Source organism: Podarcis melisellensis (assembly GCF_964234715.1).
Source record: "Podarcis melisellensis genome assembly, chromosome: 1".
Classification (NCBI taxonomy): domain Eukaryota; kingdom Metazoa; phylum Chordata; class Lepidosauria; order Squamata; family Lacertidae; genus Podarcis; species Podarcis melisellensis.
The window spans coordinates 86,547,819-86,566,365 of record NC_138528.1 but is presented as its reverse complement, the minus strand read 5'-3'; the positions used below and the strand labels follow the sequence as shown (position 1 = coordinate 86,566,365).

Below are 18,547 nucleotides of genomic sequence, written 5' to 3'. Positions count from 1 at the left end.
TTTATTCATTTAATCACCTCTTGCGCCACATAATGCTTGGCTCATACAGAGCATAAATCCATAGGCCACAACCTTGGTTCAGACCAGTGTTCTTCAACTTTGGATCCTCAGACATTGTTGGACTACAACTCCCATCATTCAAAGCTCACAACAACACCTCCTGCCAGCCCTAATGGGTAAGTTAGCTTTGAATGATGGGAGTTGTTGCCCAACAACACCTTGAGGGCCCAAGGTTGAGGAACACCAGTTTAGATTTTGTGGTGAAATAACTGTTAGGAGACTGGGTCAATTGATTCGAAGCTGTTTGATGGGGAAGAGTCCCTGCTGTCTGTACCCCTGGACCACAAAGCAGAGCTTGACTCCAAGCAGAGCTTCTACCTGTTTCCTCTTGTAGAAGCCTTTCCTGTCACAGTTGGGAAGGTGGACGGCACGGGGGATCATGCGCTGGCTTGATTTGAGCTCCTGCAGCGATGCCTCCATCTGTCTACGGCAAGGGCCCTGAAAAAAGAGGAGAGAAAGCAATCAGGTGCTGAGGAGGATGAAGCACTGAACTCCCAAGATAAGGTCAGATTAAGCAGAATTCATTAAGATTAGTAGTGTTTTCTGCATGCTTATCTCAGTGAGGATGTGCAGATTGAGCCAAGAGGCAAGCACATGGGCAGCGGTAATAGTGGTGAGGCAATGGGCACACACACAGAGCATCTTAGCCTGGCAGAACCTGGAACTGGCACTGCTTGGAGGAAACCAGCTTCATTATGTGGTGGGTGGCTGAGCACATGAAGGTGGGTGGAGGGAAGAGTCACTATGCAGAGTGGGTTTAAACTAGCAGCTAGAATTGTGCCCGCCAGCTCCATGTTTTCCACTTATCAATATCCCTCTCTAACCATCCTCTACCGGCATGGCAGTTATGGTGGGAATATAGATGGTAGGAAGAGGGGAGGAGACAAGACATGGAGCAAGAGAATGAAGGGCAAGGGCACATGTGGTACAGGGAAGGACCACACTTACCAGTTCAAACTCTGGCCTCAGCTCAGGGGCAGCAACGCGAGGGTGTGCCGTGTTTTCTGCCCCACCAACGAACTTGGATGAAGTCAGCTTCTTCCTGCGATCCTTCCTCAGGGCCTCTACCTTGGACTCAGGGAGGCGCACGTGTCCCTTGTTCCTGTGCGGTTTGGAAGGGTAGGTCTCCTCTGCCATTTCTGAGGTGGTTGGGTCCTCATGCTCTCGGGATTCTCTTTCTGAATGGGAGAAAGCAAGAAAAAGAGTTGCTTCTTGGACTTTCATCCATTTCCTTGAGCCACAGCGTCCTTCTTTGCTCGTTGCTTTCGTAACAGCAGTCTCAAGATCCATAAAATGCACCATCTGTATTTGTGGAACACATGAAGCCCACATTCTGAGAAACCTCACATATTGTCAGGGACTGGACAGAGGGGGAATGGTGGGAAGCGCCTCCTTAGCCTGGCCTTTCTAGAGGAGGACAGTATAGATTTACAACGGTGGCTTTTGGGAGGTCATAGCTCAGAGGCAGATGAGGTGAAAAGCTGGTAAATAATGGGAGAGGAGCAGGAAGAGGAAGAAGCATCAGGGGAGAGACAGTTGACAGACTCAGTGTCTTTAGAAAACATTCCAGATCCCTCTTCTCCCAGAACCCGGCGGGCATTGAAAGGAGAAGAGTTTTCATGGGCTAGCTGGTAGAATCCACTTTGGCAGGTGCATGAAATGTTATCTTTACTTGGAGCATGTGGGTGAAAAGTGGAGAAATATGTGAAGAGTGGGATCATACGGCAATGAGATGCAAAAAGGGAGGAAAAATGGGGGGGGGGAATAAGGATGATATGTTTCTGGATAATATGTTTTGTTTTAATTTTGAGTAAAAAAGTTATTAAAAAAGGAAACTGTTTTAATGATATTATAACAGCCCAACCTGCTATAATCCAAGGTTGCTGAACACAGTGTTGCTTTTCTAGGGTGACTAAACTGCAGCACATTGTACCACGATCCTGTTGCCAGAATAGGAATCAGACAGGATAATCTGGGTTCCCAGGGTTATTTTTTTGGAGGTGGAATGTGCTAAATTTGATAAATTCCCAACTCTTGCTACTGCCACAGTTATTAGTGGAAAGGTTATATTAAGTGCCAAACTGAATGCATCTAAACAAAGAACTCTCCAACTGCTGCATGGCAGGAATATAGCCTATTGTACCAAGAGAAGAGCCACACCCATTACTCCACCCACTTGCCTCTGACCCGGCCCACCCCTAGCATGTGCTGCCCACCCCTCAGATGGTTGACAGGAATGTGGCCCTCAGGTTGAAAACGTTCCCTACTCATGATGGCTCACATTCAGGCTTGTTCACAAGAAGAGTTTCCTTGGCATATGCCCTGGGAGAAGCAAGCGCCATTTGCTTTTCAGTGGGCAGCAACAATGCTCTGCTTCTGGAACATAATGTGGAAGAGTGAGGCCCTCATTAAAGAAAAGCTTGTGGTGCTCCATACAAGGTCAAAAGAGACATTACAAGGTATAGTCCCCTGAGTGAAGAGATGTAGCAGATTTGTTGCCTGGCAAGGACTCTCCAAGGGGTGGGTTGGAATCCTCTCAGTAACAGCGGATCTTCTCAGCTCTCAGCAGTAAACACTCTGGCAGACTGTGTGAGGGGCCAAAACATACCCAGGGGCAGCAAGTGTCCTGTTGTTCGCATGCAGCAGACTATACTGAAATCTGTCACTAAGCCTCAGGCAAGCTGATGGCAGTCAAATGTCTTGACATTTGTAGTCTCCTCCTCACATGCAGACATACATTAAGCAGCTGAGTGGGAGAGGGAAATCTCCCCCTCTCCTTTCCAATCAAGCAGTTTGCTAGCATTTCAAATATATCTGAATTCCACCAGAATTTTGAAATATATGTACAGGGGTTAAGTGCAAATTCCCACTTTTGTGTGTGTGTGTGGGGGGGGGGGTTGAGACTTCCCCCTTAAGTTTTTATTTTTTAAAAAAATCTTTGTACACAATAAACAGTGTTCAAACATGCTAATATTTTCTTGTCTTGGTGGCCCCATTTTGGCTGCAATCTATTTGCACACCCCACTCAAGTTAGCAAACTATTAAAGGAGCAACGGTCAAGAGTCATCAGTGCTATCTAGAAACATTGAAGGTGATGGTGGCCAACCTGATGCCTCACAGGTTTACAAGCAGGCAAAATGCTGGTAAAAGGTAAAGGTACCCCTGCCCGTCAGGGCCAGTCGTGACCAACTCTAGGGTTGCACGCTCATCTCCCTCAAGAGGCCAGGAGCTGGCGCTGTCTGAAGACACTTCTGGGTCACGTGGCCAGGGTGACGAAGCTGCATCTGGCGAGCCAACACCAGTGCCACACATGGAAACGCCGTTTACCTTCCCGCTAGAAAGTGGTCCCTATTTATCTACTTGCACTTAGGGGTGCTTTCGAACTGCTAGGTGGGCAGGAGCTGGGACCGAACGACGGGAGCTCACCCCGCCATGGGATTCGAACCGCTGACCTTTCGATCAGCAAGTCCTAGGCTCTGTGGTTTAACCCACAGCGCCACCCGCGTCCCTAAAAAATAAATAAATGCTGGTACCCATCCCCTATTAATCCTCAGTGTCTGCTCACAAAAGGTGATGAATATTACCTTTCAGGGTATCTTGGGCCTGGGTAGCAGCCACTCATTTATCCTCCATTTATTTATTTAATCCTTGCAGACATCAATTTATGCATGTGGCCTTTCCCACCTTCTTGTGGCAGTGCATTCCCCAGAGAAAATCCACCCTGCCTCCTAAACTCTGTGTGTGTTCAAACTCTCTGATCCTAGCCAATATGATCTTATTAACAGATGGTCGCTTTTAGAGCTCCAGCACAGTTATATATAGGAACGACTTGGTGACAGCCTATACTTAGCTCACTTGTGACCTTTAATACAGCCCTTAGTGCAAAGGAAGGCTATTTTTAGCTCTAAATTTCAATAAAGTCCTAACCCCACAGAGACTATGGAATCCTGCACTGCCCATTTCTACCAGGCCACCCAGGGCAGCTGAGAGATTAGGGTGGTCACAGGAAAAAGATTAAAAGGAAGCACAGAGTGGAAGAAAGGAAGGGCAGAAGCTTGGCTTTGTCTGCACCCAGGATGCACCCAGTCTCCTTAAAGCTTTCAACAACCTCAAATCACCCTGGAATCTGAGCTGTCACAGATGACCCACTTGGTGCTAAGCTTGTGTTGGCAAGCTTGCTGGAGAAGGTAGTCCACTATTACACCTCTTCCAAGAAGACCCTCTCTCCAGTCTCCATCTATGGGCACTTAATCTAGAACAGATCTCTCTCACCATATTTAAGAGGCCAATCCTAAAAATCCTTATCCAGATGTAGAAGTGAAGTGTCATTGGTTAAAGACAGGGCTTCCTGGAAAGTACTCCATACTTTACCATGCAGTCCTAAACATAAGGACTAGGGAATAAGTCCTTGGAGGGGTACCAAGTTGCTATCCTGAGAACACAAATACACCCTGATAGAGCAGAGGAGGCAGCTGCATGTGAACATCATCACCTGCCCTTTCCCCCACTGCTGTACCGTGAACCCCAGGTCCTGCTTGTGAGATGAGAGGTGACAGGGGTGAGGGTGGAGCAGGCAGCTTTCCCATCTCCTGTTGCATATGGGGAAACGGAGGTTCAGCCATGTTCTCCAGCTTGCGATTTGACAGCTGGCATCTCAGTTGAACCCAATGGGAATGAGCTTTTGAACAATTACCTAGAATTAGGCTATTAATCTTTTTGTTGCTTCACACAAATCACACCAATTTTTGTTCCTAGCACACCAAATAGAGGTTCTGACTCTGCTGCAAATTTAAGATGTTCCTTTTGGTTGGTAGTGCTGTGTAGAGATGGGCAACCTGTTGGGTGCTGTTGGACTCCCAAGCTCCCATCAGCCCCAGCCAGCAGGGCCAGCAGTCAGAGTTGATGGGAGTGGTGGTCCAACCACATCTGGAGAGCCACACCTTTTGCTTCTTCCCTCACCTATTCAATCCAATCCATACCATCTTCTGTATGGACCCTATGTATGCTCCTTCAGTAGACAACACTGCTTAGGTTACATAGAGATGAAGCTCAGGCCAAGACATGTAACGTTAGAGGCTTAATACTCAGTGAGGTTGTTTCATCCACTGCTGCATTTTAAGCCACATTTCTACATTGCTGCAGAGAGAGGGATGGGGATGTCTTTAATCAATGCTCATTAACTGTTTTTTTTAACCCACACCTGCAACTCCCTCCCAAACACCTATTCATGAAGCTGTTATCTGCACACGTGCAATGGCTGCCAAAAATGTGCACACCTCAGGTTAAGAGCAAAGTGAATATTGTGTTCATTTTCAAATCGGATGGAAGCTAGTTTGAAGAAAAACGCACCAAAAAGAACAGCTATGGATTGTGGCTAAGGTCATGTGCACATGACTTCAAACACCAGCAGTGGGAGCAAGCTGGAGCCAGAGTAAGTGGGTGGAAATGCTGTTGAAGCATCATGATCCAAAGATCTGTCATCAGGTCTGCAGAAACACTACTCAGGGCAACAGGTGTGCATCCTGCTTTGGTGAAATAGGTACCTTTGCCTGGCTTCCTCCCCTCTTCGTCCTATGAAGGATACATATCAAAATCCTCTACCCCTTAACCCATGGATGGGAGATGTTGCTGGACTACAGCTCCAGCCCTGACTATTGGCCATGCTGACTGGGGCTGATGGGAGTTGGAGGCTAACAGCTTCTGAAGGGATCAGGGGTTTCCTTCGAACCTGTCTTAACTTCACCAATCACTTCAATATCAGCACTAAGCCCGAGATTCTTGTCAGCTCCTGTCTCCAGAGGACAAAGGACCAATCAAAAGTACTGGTTCAGTGTATTATTCTGCTTTTCTGCTTAACGTATGGACATGTGTTTTTAAAACCCTCAGCTCACATATAAGGGGGGAAATACTTAAGGCTCCTTGTTGCTTGTTTGTACAGTGGTACCTCAGGTTAAGAACTTAATTTGTTCTGGAGGTCCGTTCTTAACCTGAAACTGTTCTTAACCTGAGGTATCACTTTAGCTAATGGGGCCTCCTGTTGCTGCCACCGTGTGATTTCTGTTCTCATCGTGAAGCAAAGTTCTTAACCCGAGGTACTATTTCTGGGTTAACGGAGTCTGTAACCTGAAGCGTCTGTAACCCAAGGTACCCCTGTAGAGGAAGGGTGGCTAAGCTGTGGCTCTCCAGATATTGTCGAACTATGATTCTTGTCAGCCCCGGCCAGCATGGCTGATGGTCAGGAATGGTGGGCACCATTTGGAGGCCCAAAAGTTAGGCTTTTTATTTTGCCATGGGTGTGGCATAGGAATAGTGAAGCACAGCTATAAGCACCACCTCCTTTATGCAGAGCTGTGGTGTGTCTATGGTCACATTCCTTCACCAAGTAAGTCCTTTTCTAGTGCCTAGAAGCAATCTCTCCACCTTGGCTGCAATATTATCCATTGCCCTGAAGAGGGCACCAGCAGCGCACGTATCAGCCCGGGAAATAGAATCTGGGCACACAGTTAAGTTATAAATTACAGAAAGTATAAACAATTCTTTAAACCTGGAATTTGTCAGCAAGCCAGGGCAGGAAAGTGCTGGCCAGGTTCTAATTCCTTTTGGTAATAAGAGGGGAGATATGAGCAGCCACAGGGGCGGTCAGTGAGTGGGGAGAAGATCAGAAAGGGGGTGCTAGTGTGGTGGGGAGAAGGTTACTAATGCCCTGAAATATATAGCACACTATCTCTCATTCACCCCTCATGTGTCTTAGATCCTCTTTCACTTTCCCCATGCTCAGGTGGCAAGTCATTGAGTCCAGCATGCAGTCGGGTGACCATAAACATAAGAAGACAAGACTGGCCCTGCTGGTGCAGATCAAAGATCCACCTACTCCAGCATCTCATTGCAACAATGGCTAGGCAGACGCTTCTTTCCCCACATCCAAAAACTTGATCTCTGGCTGTGCAAGAAGGAAATTATTTAGCCCAGTGGTTCCCTTGTGAGTGTAGCTACAGTACAACCAGATGTACTCAATATGGTGCCTGCAGATGTAGTTAGACTGCAGCTCCCCCCAACCCTGGTTACTCGCCATGTTGGATGGGGCTGATGGAAGTGGAGCCCACCAATATCTAGGCAGTGCTGTCTTGGCCAGCTCTGCATGAGAAGTCATGCCCACAGCAGCTACCAAGAGAGCTACTGCTGGGAAAACCAACATTGGCTTTGCGCTGGTCTTAAAATTCAGAATGAAATGGTAGAAAGCTGAGGCAGAAGAATGCAGTGTATACTACCCATTGCAGGTGGCAAATATACCGGTATCACCTGCCATGTAAAAACTCCCCACAAGTAGAAAATTATTACATCAAGGACAGCAGTTCTAACTTGCTGTGCTGCTGAGTGCTGATGACTCATACGTGATCCTTCAGCTGAATTCCATTCCATTCTACCATTCCGATGCCCCTTCACGTCATTCTGCTGCATGGGTAGACCCAGTCCTTTATCTAGACCCTGCAATATTACAATTGCCTCATCTAGGCTGGGTATGGAAGGGATACAAACTCCTGGTTTTTCACATAGTAAATGCAATTAGCATACAACAACCTGTTCATTTTAAATCTCCCCATGCAGTGGTGCTAGGGGTGGCCAGATGCAAAAAGAAGGCAGAGCTTCTGCACCTTTACTAGTTGTGCAGAAAAGAGAATTGCAGGAAATTCTATTAAAGATGCAGGAGTTCTGTTCTCTTCTGCATTTCAGCACCCTTTTTTTTAGAAAATGCATTTCAGAAAGAGAAATATGGGGAAGCATAGAGATTTGCAAGAATAGGGGTTTGCAACCTGATCAAGCTGGCTTTTTCAGTTGTAAGAAAAGCCCTGCTAAATCAGACCAAAGGCCTATCTGTCTCCAGCACCTCGTTTTCACAGTAGCCAACTAGACACACATGGGATGCCCACAAGGAGGATGTGAGCACAATGGCCATCTCCCACTTGCATTCCCTAGCAACTGGTATTTAAAGGCAAGATCCTGAAGGTAGCACATAGTCACCGTATGCCGAAGCATTAGATTTGGATGCAATGGCAACTTTAGTTGCTATTGCTAGGAGTATATGTGTGTGCATCTGCACATGCATTGGTGATGCCAAAATTCAGTTTCAACCTTTCATTTGGATCCCTGCCTCACGCAGCTTGCCAGTGGAGGGGGAAAAGAGAGATCGCAAGCAAAGGACATCCTGCAGTTTTCCATGGATCTCTGTGCATACACTGAGCAGGCGTCAGCTTTTGAAAGCAAGAAGAAACCTCAGCCAGGTGGCAGGCTTAGCTGCAAACTGGTTCGACTGGTTGAAATTTAGCCGGCTTAGCAACTCTTGGTGGTCTCTGTCTGTAGGAAAATCTACGAGACATCTATCATTTATAGTGGAAATGGGGGGGGGGGGAGGAAAAGGGTAGTGGTGATGGTGGTGAGGAGAAACTCAGATATTAAAGGCTGCCTGGAGTTGAAGGAACGGAGAGCTGGAATTCTGAAGGGCAGAGGTCTCTTCTCCTTTCCTCTCCCTGCACAGAAGCTTGGTAGGATTATGCAGGGATCATATGTCCCTCGGCTAGAATGCAGAGGAGCGGGTTGCATCCGGTGGAGCACACACACTCGGCCTGGGCTGTGTCACCGATACCGCATTGCGCTGATACCTGATTCCCCGACTGGTTCTCGAGGCTCACTCAAACTGCCTGAACCTGAGCTGCCCCTCCAGCTGGGCTTTCGCACGACACTCACTTGATGCAATCAGGATCCACCACCTACGTCAACCACACATTAGTGTTTTCTAAACAATCTATGAGGTCCCCCTCTCCTTTGGTAAGTAAAGGTAAAGGTACCCCTGCCTGTACCGGCCAGTCGTGACCAGCTCTAGGGTTGCACACTCATCTCACTCAAGAGGCTGGGAGCCGGCGCTGTCCGAAGACACTTCCGGGTCACGTGGCTAGCATGACAAAGCTGCAACTGGCGAGCCAGCACCAGTGCCGCACACGGAAACGCCGTTTTACCTTCCCGCTATAAAGTGGTACCTATTTATCTACTTGCACTTAAGGGTGCTTTTGAACTGCTAGGTGGGCAGGAGCTGGGACCGAACGATGGGAGCTCACCCCGCTGCGGGGATTCGAACCGCCGAGCTTCCGGTCAGCAAGTCCTAGGCACTGAGGTTTTACCCACAGCGCCACCCACGTCCCTTCTCCTTTGGTACTTTGCTGTTAATCTCCATGTACCACCAACCTCTTGCCACTCCAGCCTGGATGGAAGAAGAGTCCCTAGGAAATCTGCAATGGCTTTGAGAGGTGCATAAAAAGGCAACATGGATTTTATTATTCAGCGCTGCAGGCAAAAGAAGAGGGGATGCCTCTGAGGTGGGACAGCAATGGTGCCTCTCCCCGCCTGGTCAGGGCTCGTACGTGACTCAAGTCTGGTCAAGTTCTTTGGCATCTGGGGCAAAAAACGCTCCCTGGGTGTGGACAAGATGCTAAACCTATTGAATTTGGTATATATATTGCAGTTGACTGCAGGAATAAATAGTTTGGTAAGACCACTTAAGTTTTATTATCCCTGGCAAACAAAGCCATTCTGAGGATAAGTTAATATGTGGCTTTCATGGAGTCATGAGGTTAACAAAAAGGAAAGTAATACTAACGCAACAAGAAGAAGGAAGAAGTAAAGTCTGAGGAGACACACTCAACATAACAATGAGTGGTTACTCAAGAAGGAATAAACAAGGCGAGAAATAGGTTGCATTTCTGTCTATCACCCACCCACTGATTCAAGTTGCTTTACACCAGGGATGTCCAACAGGTCGATTGCGATTTACTCGTAGATCCCTGGGAGGTTTTGGTAGATTGCAGTCGATCGCTGGGTAAAATAGAATCTGTCCCCCTCACTCTGGCCCTCCGTCATTGCATGCTCTGCAGAACAGAAGGCGGAGTTTACACATTGAGGCGCTTTGTTTTTGCAGTGATCTGTTGGTGAGTGGCTGTTCCTTTCTCTTCCCTGAAACCCTTAAAAACAGGGCTTTCCTCCTTCCTAAAAAGCTCAACATATTTGACCTGAACCCCCCAAAAACAGGGGTAGATCACTGCCAGCTTTTAATTCTGTAAGTAGATTGCAGTCTCTTGGGAGTTGGCCACCCCTCCTTTACACCAAGCCAAGCCAAACCACAGTCCATCAGCAGAATGACTTGGGAGAAGCAAGGCAGCCCTGATCAGCTTTCTCAGAGTGCACACATTTCTGCTAAGCTGTGATGCATGAACCAGGCCATTATCAGTCAAAGAGGGCTCCCCATAAGACAATTAATCCAGAGACTAAGTTTACATATATAGTCTATGTTGCGGCACAGTTATCAACTAGATCAGGGGTCTGCAAGCCGCGGCTCCGGAGCCGCATGTGGCTCTTTTACACCTTTGCCGCGGCTCTGGGGCGGATACTAGCGAGGGGAGGAGGTGCATTGTGCGCCCCGACACTCCCCACTGTGGCGGGCGCTGTACTGGCTGTGACGTCGCATGGGGGCGGTGCGTGTGTTAGTCACGCACCGTCCCGATGTCACCTTCCCGCCCACCCGCCACATTGTAAGGGGCATATACGCTGGTCACTTTTTTGAAGGGGAGTGAAGAACACACACACACACAAAAAGGTAACTTGTTAATTTAACATTTATTTCTATAAGGAGGAGTAATTCTGAGGGGTCAAACAAAGAAATAATAAAAAAGTGACAAAAAAGTTTTTTTTATAATGGCGAGTTTTGCGGCTCCCAGGTTTTATTTCTCCAGAAACGGGTCCAAGTGGCTCTTTTTGTCTTAAAGGTTGCAGACCCCTGAACTAGATAGTCAGAAGATTCCTCATGAGTTTTTGATCTGTGGGTTATTACTCCATGTCCTATGCAGATACATAAGAAAACTTTATGCCTAAATGGGTCATCAGAATCACCTGCTCATAGATATCCCTTGAGCTCAGATTGCCTCCCTGGAGAGTTGTGATTAATGGAATAATTTCTGAGCAAACTGCTTAAATGTCCTGCTAGGGATGATGTTTCTCCATACTCACAAAGACTATTTCAGTTACCCACAGGGCCATGCAGAATAACATGCTGAAATTGACAATATTAAGGTGAAAGCAATCTTTCTTCCTTGGATGAGATGGAGCTAGAAGCTGTACCCAGCTCAAGCAAGAACTGTGACTATGTGATGCAAGGACCTTCACCTTGTTACCAAATACGCCAAGTTAATTCATTAATTCATTTAAATTACATGCAATATTTTGCCTGAGAAGGTGCGTCATCGTTTTTGTTTTTTAATATATATTTTAAAAACCCACCTTTACTTTCATCCTTGGATTAACTGGGAAGCAGTATAAGTGGTTGAAATTTGCAGTCCCTTTGGACTCCAAGAAAGGGAGCCTTTACAGCTGGATAATAATACCTTCAAACAAAAGGCCTCATTCTAGACAGTCTGGAAAGTGAGACGAAGCCCTTAAGGCAGTAAGGGGTGAAGCAAGGATTCCGGTTGCCATTGAGTTGGAGGCAAGAAGAGAAAGCCCATGTAGAGACAGCGGGAGGCTGAATATGGATCAGTTAGAACATGAAGAACCATCACATCTTAGGATCATGCTTGGGACCCACACCCTGATGATGTCAGCTGGTGATGTCAATGCCTCTGAATTTCCAAAAGAGCATCAGTGTCAGTTTCCAGCTTGCCAAGCCAAGGCTGAATTCATTGCCAAGCCATAGCTCACGAGGCCAAAGAATGAGTTATGGTCAAGTCCCAGGGACTTTTTGGCTTCTAAGTGAGGGCAGCAGCTCATACACTAAGGGTTGGAAAATGCTTTGGGTGCTAGTCATATTTTCACATGTTGGTTGTCAACGCTTGTTAAGAGCTTGTGAAGCAGGGATTGGTGGAATTGGGTATGAACTTGGTGTGTAAAATGGTGCCCTGAACATGTATACTGACTTTCATTCTGGTTATCTCAGTCTCGAAAGCAGCGATCACATTACAGTGTATTTTCTATTTACCTTCACGGTTTTGAAAAACAGGTTTGGAAGTTGAGCTGGTACCAGAGCCTGAAACAAAGAAGTGTGTCCTTGACACTTAGACTAAATTTCATTCTGATATCCCTGTGTTCAAGAAGGTTGAACAAGCTGTTGCATTGAACAAACTGTTGAATGGACCAGTGGCTAAACCAAAGCTCTTGTTTCCATTACTAGGCCAATGAACAACCCTTTCAGAGGCAGGTAATACTGAACTGGGAGGAATCACACAACATGCTGCAAAGAAGCACAAACAAGCAATGCACTAGGAACAATATCATTTTAAAAACACACACCACAAAATTCTATGAGAAGAGAACAATCCTCTTGTTTGTGGCAGTTTTGACAGAGCTGCAGGAAAGGTCAAAGCAATTCTTGGTCGTGCATGATAAAAAAACTAACCATAAAATTATATAAAAAGGGGATCAAAAATTTCCATCTGCAAGCTTGAACTTGTAAGGCTTGGGATAAATGATTGGAGCCCAATTGTAATACTTATAACAACTAGGATGTTTAGTTCATGTTGCACCTAGTAGAAAAAAATGCTGCTTTTTAAATGAAATTATGTCAAAGGAGCCTGGAAAAACATTCACACTTAATTTTCTACTGTGCAACTCACTATAACCCCTTAGCAGGGGGAAAGACTGCTGTTGTAGCCTTCAATTTTCTACCCCTTCCCCACCCCCAGCTCAAGGGGCGCTTTAATTCCCACTATCAATGAACCTATTGTTTATAATATAAAAGACATTGATTCACTTAGAGGAGGTTAAGAGGAAAACCAATGAATATTCTTAATGAGCTTGAAATATTGGCAGGTTGTAGGCACAAAGTGAGATTACTCACAGGTGCTCAGAGGAGTTTTAGAAATACAAGTGAGAGGTGAAGTCAGAAAAATTAGAGAATATGGGGGGGGGGACGGACCTTCCACTAGACTATTTCATTTCAGCCTAACAGTCAAAGTGTTACAAGATGTGCAATTGGGATGTCTTTGATTCTGCTCGAAGGAACACTTTTAGCATAGCTTTTGGTAGGCAACTGGTCTTTTGTAGAGAAGAACTACTTGCAGTGCCATCCTATGCATGTTTTCCCCTAAGTAAGGTAAGTCACACTGTGTCCAAGGAGGCTTGCTTCCTAGTAAATGAGTTTTGAATTTCAGCCTTAACTTGCTCCTGGGTATCTCTCAGGATCTGGGCCCCACCCAGCAGGAGCAACATGTACCAGTCTAATGTATTGTTCTATTGTTTTCATCTTTAATTTTAAGAATCCTTTACTGTTGTAATATTGAAATAAATAAAGAAAGTCATTCATCAATGGACTCCAGTCATTAGATCAAAATGCACACCATTAATTGATAGGTTCTGCAAAGCCAGTGTTCCAGTTACTAACAAAAGGATTTCCTCAGGCCTATACTTTCTTCAAATTATCTAAAGTCAACTTGTTCATATACATGATGTCCCCTGTCTTGTTCAGTCTATCCGAAATGCTGGTTGGTCTAGATTAGTTTAATAGCAACCCCATAGATCTGGTGTGGCCATTGTAAGGTTGCAACTGCCTTCGCTGACTGCTTAATGTGTTCTTGGCAAGCTCCAGAGATTAGGGTTGCCAACTCTTAAAATCAAAAATTCTGCTACTGGGTGAGACCTGGGGGTGGAACCCTGAGCAATTCTAGCAGCAGAGCCAACCTGCGGGTGGTGGAGCATAACACAAAAGTTGCCTGTTCACATGTGTCCTACTTCTTCTAAGGGAAAAGGACTGAAGGAGGAGGCAGGGGAGGCTGGCCTTGCAACTAACTTTCACTGGTCTGAAAATAAATCTAGCCAGGTAGCTTTCTCCTCCCCACCCGCTGTTGGTTGGCAGTCCTATTGGAGACTCAGTGTTGACATTTAATAATTGCTTAAGACTGCACCTGGAACCCTCCAGATGTTTTTTGGACTCCCATCAGCCTCAGCCAGCTTGGCCTGATGCGCAGGAATGCTGGGAGTTGTAGTCCAACAATGTTGGGAGGGCACCAGGTTGGGGAAGGACATGTTAGGATTGCATTCTTGCATTCCACAGCTCAGCTACCTGTCATTATCATGCTCTCTTGTTCTTGAATTCAGCATCCCTCCTCCTCCTCCTGGGAACTGCCAGGCCAGCTTGACGAGATTACATCACTACGACCCTCCCCTGTGATCTCCATGCTGCCTCAGTGCTTCCATGGTAGTGCAATAATGTCCTATGTATGCTCCCCAGAAAGAAAAAAGAACAACCACCCCACTTTCCCTGTTAGGATTTTCAGTGTAGATTATCAACAACTCTCTAGACTTGGAAGCATGTATTCCATGGAATGGGATCCCCACCAGAAGTGTCTCTCTGCTAGCTAAAAATGGCTGGGTGAGGGGAGGAGGAGAAGACATGCATGTTTAGAATCAGCTCCAAGGGGTGGTAATTGGATAGGGATCTTTTGCTTCTAAGGCTCTGGTTTGGGCTCCCAGCCATGCGAGTGGTGAGTGAAAGCTGTTATCGGGGGACAGCTGTTTGGTGTCCAGCTAAGGGGGAAAGGGTATGGGAATTCATCACAGTTCAGTTCCTAGAGGTCAAGTGTCTGTGTAGCAAACTGCACCCCCTCTCTGCTTATACCTTCTAGGTGCACACGGGAGACAAGAGATGTCATCTTAAGAAAGTGCTGTGTCTCCTGATCGAGGGAGAAGCACAAAAGAGTGAAGACAAAACCCCTTCTGGGCATGTGTTTTGGGGCTCCGATATGCTGATTTTACAGGACCTGTCCCCTGCAGTTCTCATACCACAGAGACCCTATGTAACAGCAGATATTGATCCTCAGGTTATCAGACCAAAAAAAAGGCCAGTCATGCAAATACCTCTTGACCTGCAAAGTGGAATTAAGAAGGATTTAGGCAATAGGAGGGGGAGGAGAAGGAGCTGAAACTTTACAAAAGGAGCCACTGCCATGAGGATTTGCTATGCACACAAGTGGAAATTCAGCATAGCAATGTCTGAAAGAAGAATCTAAAGGAGGGAAGACACACACTACACTTGACAATGTCTGTGAAGCAAAATGTTCTTAGAATCAGAGAGCTGGAAGAGACACTGTTGGGTCATCCTACTAGCCAAGGGCAGAATATCCCACACCTAAAAGCATCCTTTGATTGATGCCTCGCTGATGAATGCCAACCCTCCAACTGATTAAGATTCTATTTTCCCTGTAGGCTGCTAATCCCACCACAGATCTAGTCATCTGTTCCTAAACTCCAACCCATTAAAAAAAATCCTTAAAAATGGAAAGCAATGCAAAATCATACTCGCGTAGAAGATTTTTTAAAAGTAAGTAAGTCAAGAACCTCAAATCTCAATCGAGGAAAGCATTGCTTCCACGTACACTGAAAGATAATATACTGTCTTGTAATAACAACCGCACACAGGATAGGGTTAGAGAGAATCCAAGCAAAGTTCACCAGGAACTCTCAAACTTTGCTCCCACTTCCAGAATAGATAGTGCTATTAAATCTAGGTAGCACTGTAATGCAGTTATCTGCAATGGCCAGATATTGCTGGACTCTCAATGCTCATCAGCACCAGACGATGGAAGTTTTAATCCATCCACATCTGGAGGGCCAGAGGTTCCTCACTTTTCCATAACGTAAAGCTATATAAAGACTTAACCTATTAACTCTTTATTAAATCTACAAGCCCCACCCTCTGACACCCCTCCCCATTTTAGCCAAACCATGCTACTTCTGCGATCCTTAAAAACAGCAGCTGTAAAAAGACCCCAAAAGGGCATGGCCAGCCCTACTAGCCATCTATAATTTGAGCACCGAGTTAGCCTATTTCTCCTGGTTTACCTCATATGTCTGTGGATTGCCCTCCGTTTCAGATTTTGATCTTCTCATCTTGACTTTATAAAAACCTATGAGACCCACTTCCTCATACTGTGTTTTGTGAGGTTTTAGTGGCCACTACCGGACAATGCGATAGACCCATCACATAGCAAAGTTTGAAAACATTATGGCACCAATCAAGTAACTGATGCAACTCAGGTTCGCCCCTCCCCATTTTCTAGTCAGAAGTCTTGTGCCTTTAACAGCTGCTTGAAAAGCAGAAATTCAACAAGTGTAGTTCCCCTACATGGGAAAAAGATATACCTGTTGAGCTTGGACTGTAATACAGCTGTTAAAGACACAAATTCTGCTGGGATGTGAGCTTGGGGAAGCGGTGACCCACTTTATAATAGTTCAAAGCCAGCCAAACAAATCCCACAATGCACTTCACTGCCTGTGCTGTGCTATATTGAGTACCAAAAGCGTTCCTGACATTCTAACGGGACCACTTAGGCTCTGAAGAATCTGCTTGGTTTATGCTGAGTCACTCCGGCGTGTTGTGAAGAATGCAGTATGTGAAGTGTAGGGTTGCCAACTTCTCTCTCTCTCTCATTTGGCAGAGCCCCGGTGACTCCTGACAGCTGTGTGACAAGCAGAAATGTAGCTTATCTCCACCACTGCTTCTTCAGGATTTTGTTTTGTTTGTTTTGATTTGTTTAATTCTGCCGCATTATGGGTTTGCATTATTGCTGTACTTTATATACTTATATATATACATATGTACATATATCATGTTATTTTAATTTTGTCCTTGTTAGATGCCTTGAATACTTTGTAGAAAGCTTGGGGGGATTACACACGCACACACACACGCTCCTCACAGCACCAGAAAAAGTACATTTTTCCGTGCCTGAAGCAATAATACATAGCTCTCACTCTACACACAAACACCACATTCCAAAATGAAGTAAAAATGTGAAGTACAATTTAGCTGACAAAACACTCAGCAAACAACACATAGTCTCTGGCAAGTGAAGGGTGCCAACAACTGCGATTCCCTTTTGACCTCACCACAACTCCCGTCCCTCTGCAAAGTTTGCTCTTGGCTTGCTGTACAAGGTAGCATTTTAATTGCCAGCAGTAGATGATACAGCAGAATCTTACAGCCATAAAGTTGCACCATGTGTTATGAATGTTATGGGTCTGTCACTCTCAAGTCAATGGTGACAAACCGAGTGATGCCAACCATCTGCTAAATAGGTGGGCAAGCACTCAGCCCATGAAACAGGATTGCTCACTTGCATATTGATTGCTTTTCCTCAGTGTCTCATGCTACAGATTATACTTCAACAATACTGGCTCCATATTTTTATTTGGTGATGGCAGTGTATGTGTGTGTGTGTGTCTTCAGGCAAGATACCCTTACTGAGCCTCTCTCCCTTGCTACAGACACTACAGGCCACTTGATGCTCCATCCTTTTGGGTCCAATCTGCACCACTGCCCAGAAACATAGAAACATAGGCAGCTGCCCTATATCAAGTTAGACCATTGGTCCCTTCACCTCAGTACTGTCTACACCTGGGATGGGGAACCTGTGGCCGTCCAGATGTTGTGGGACTCCAGCCCTCATCATTCTTGACTATTGAGCGTGATGGCTGGGGCTGATGGGAGTTGGAGTCCAACAACACCTTAAATGTCAAAGGCAGAAGGTTCAGTAAGACCTTGTGGAGCTGTTGTAAGATCTTAGGGAACACATGAGATTGCAGCAAGATCTTGTTGGAAGTTGTTGCTTCTGCTGCTTCTCCACTAGTGGAGGACGTGGGTGGGGTGGGGTGCTGCCTGTTGTGGTTCTGCTGCCTGAGATGTCTGCTTCAGCCCACCTTGTAGGCCGGCCCTGCATTGGACTCTATAGGTCTCACTCCTGAGACAAAGTGTTCAGTCAAGTCTTCTCCAACCAATTGCCTTCCAAATGTTTTTGAATTCCATCCTCCTTGACAAGTCCCCATGCTGGCTGGGGCTGATGGCAGTTGTTCTCCAAAATATCTGTGGGTGGGTCAGTAGGTTGGAGAAGGCTGTCCTAGACTTAGACCATATTCACACCATGCATTCAAAGCACTATGATACCACAATAGACAGTCATGGTTTCTCTCTCCCAAAAAGTTCTAGTTTGCAGTTGGTTAAGGGTGCTGAGAGGAGGCCCCTATTCTCCTCACAGTTACCATTTCTCTGTGAAGAGGGATTGATTGTTAAAGCAGTGTTTCCCAACCTTGTGCCTCCAGCTGTTTTTGAACTACAATTCCCATCATCCCTGACCACTGGTCTTGCTAGCTAGGGATGATGGGAGTTGTAGGCCAAAAACATCTGGAGGCACAAGGTTGGGAAACACTGTGTTAAAGCACCCTAAGAACTGGAACTCTTTGCAGGGAATCAGGGTCTCCTAATAACTCTCAGCCCTCTTAGCAGGCTACAGCTTCCAGAATTATTTGGGGGAAGCCGTTGCTGTTTAAAGTCACATATTAGCACTTTAAATATATGGTGTGCATGTGGGATTACACTGTTGCACCAAATGTTGAAGCTTGTACTCTTGTAACATTATTTCTGAAATAGATACAGTATGTTGGATTTGAAAATGGGGAG

General features: G+C 45.9%; 1 protein-coding gene across 1 annotated transcript in view; it reads right to left on the bottom strand.

The window, feature by feature from the left end:
* Window positions 1-18,547, bottom strand: part of IGFBP5 (insulin like growth factor binding protein 5) — a 42,152-nt gene that overhangs the window by 7,845 nt on the left and 15,760 nt on the right. The window contains exons 2-3 of the mRNA XM_081907804.1: window positions 1,009-1,238; window positions 379-498 (exon numbers count right to left, since the gene is read on the bottom strand). Coding sequence (XP_081763930.1) covers window positions 379-498; window positions 1,009-1,238 — 350 coding nt within the window. The remainder of the gene's footprint in view (window positions 1-378; window positions 499-1,008; window positions 1,239-18,547) is intronic.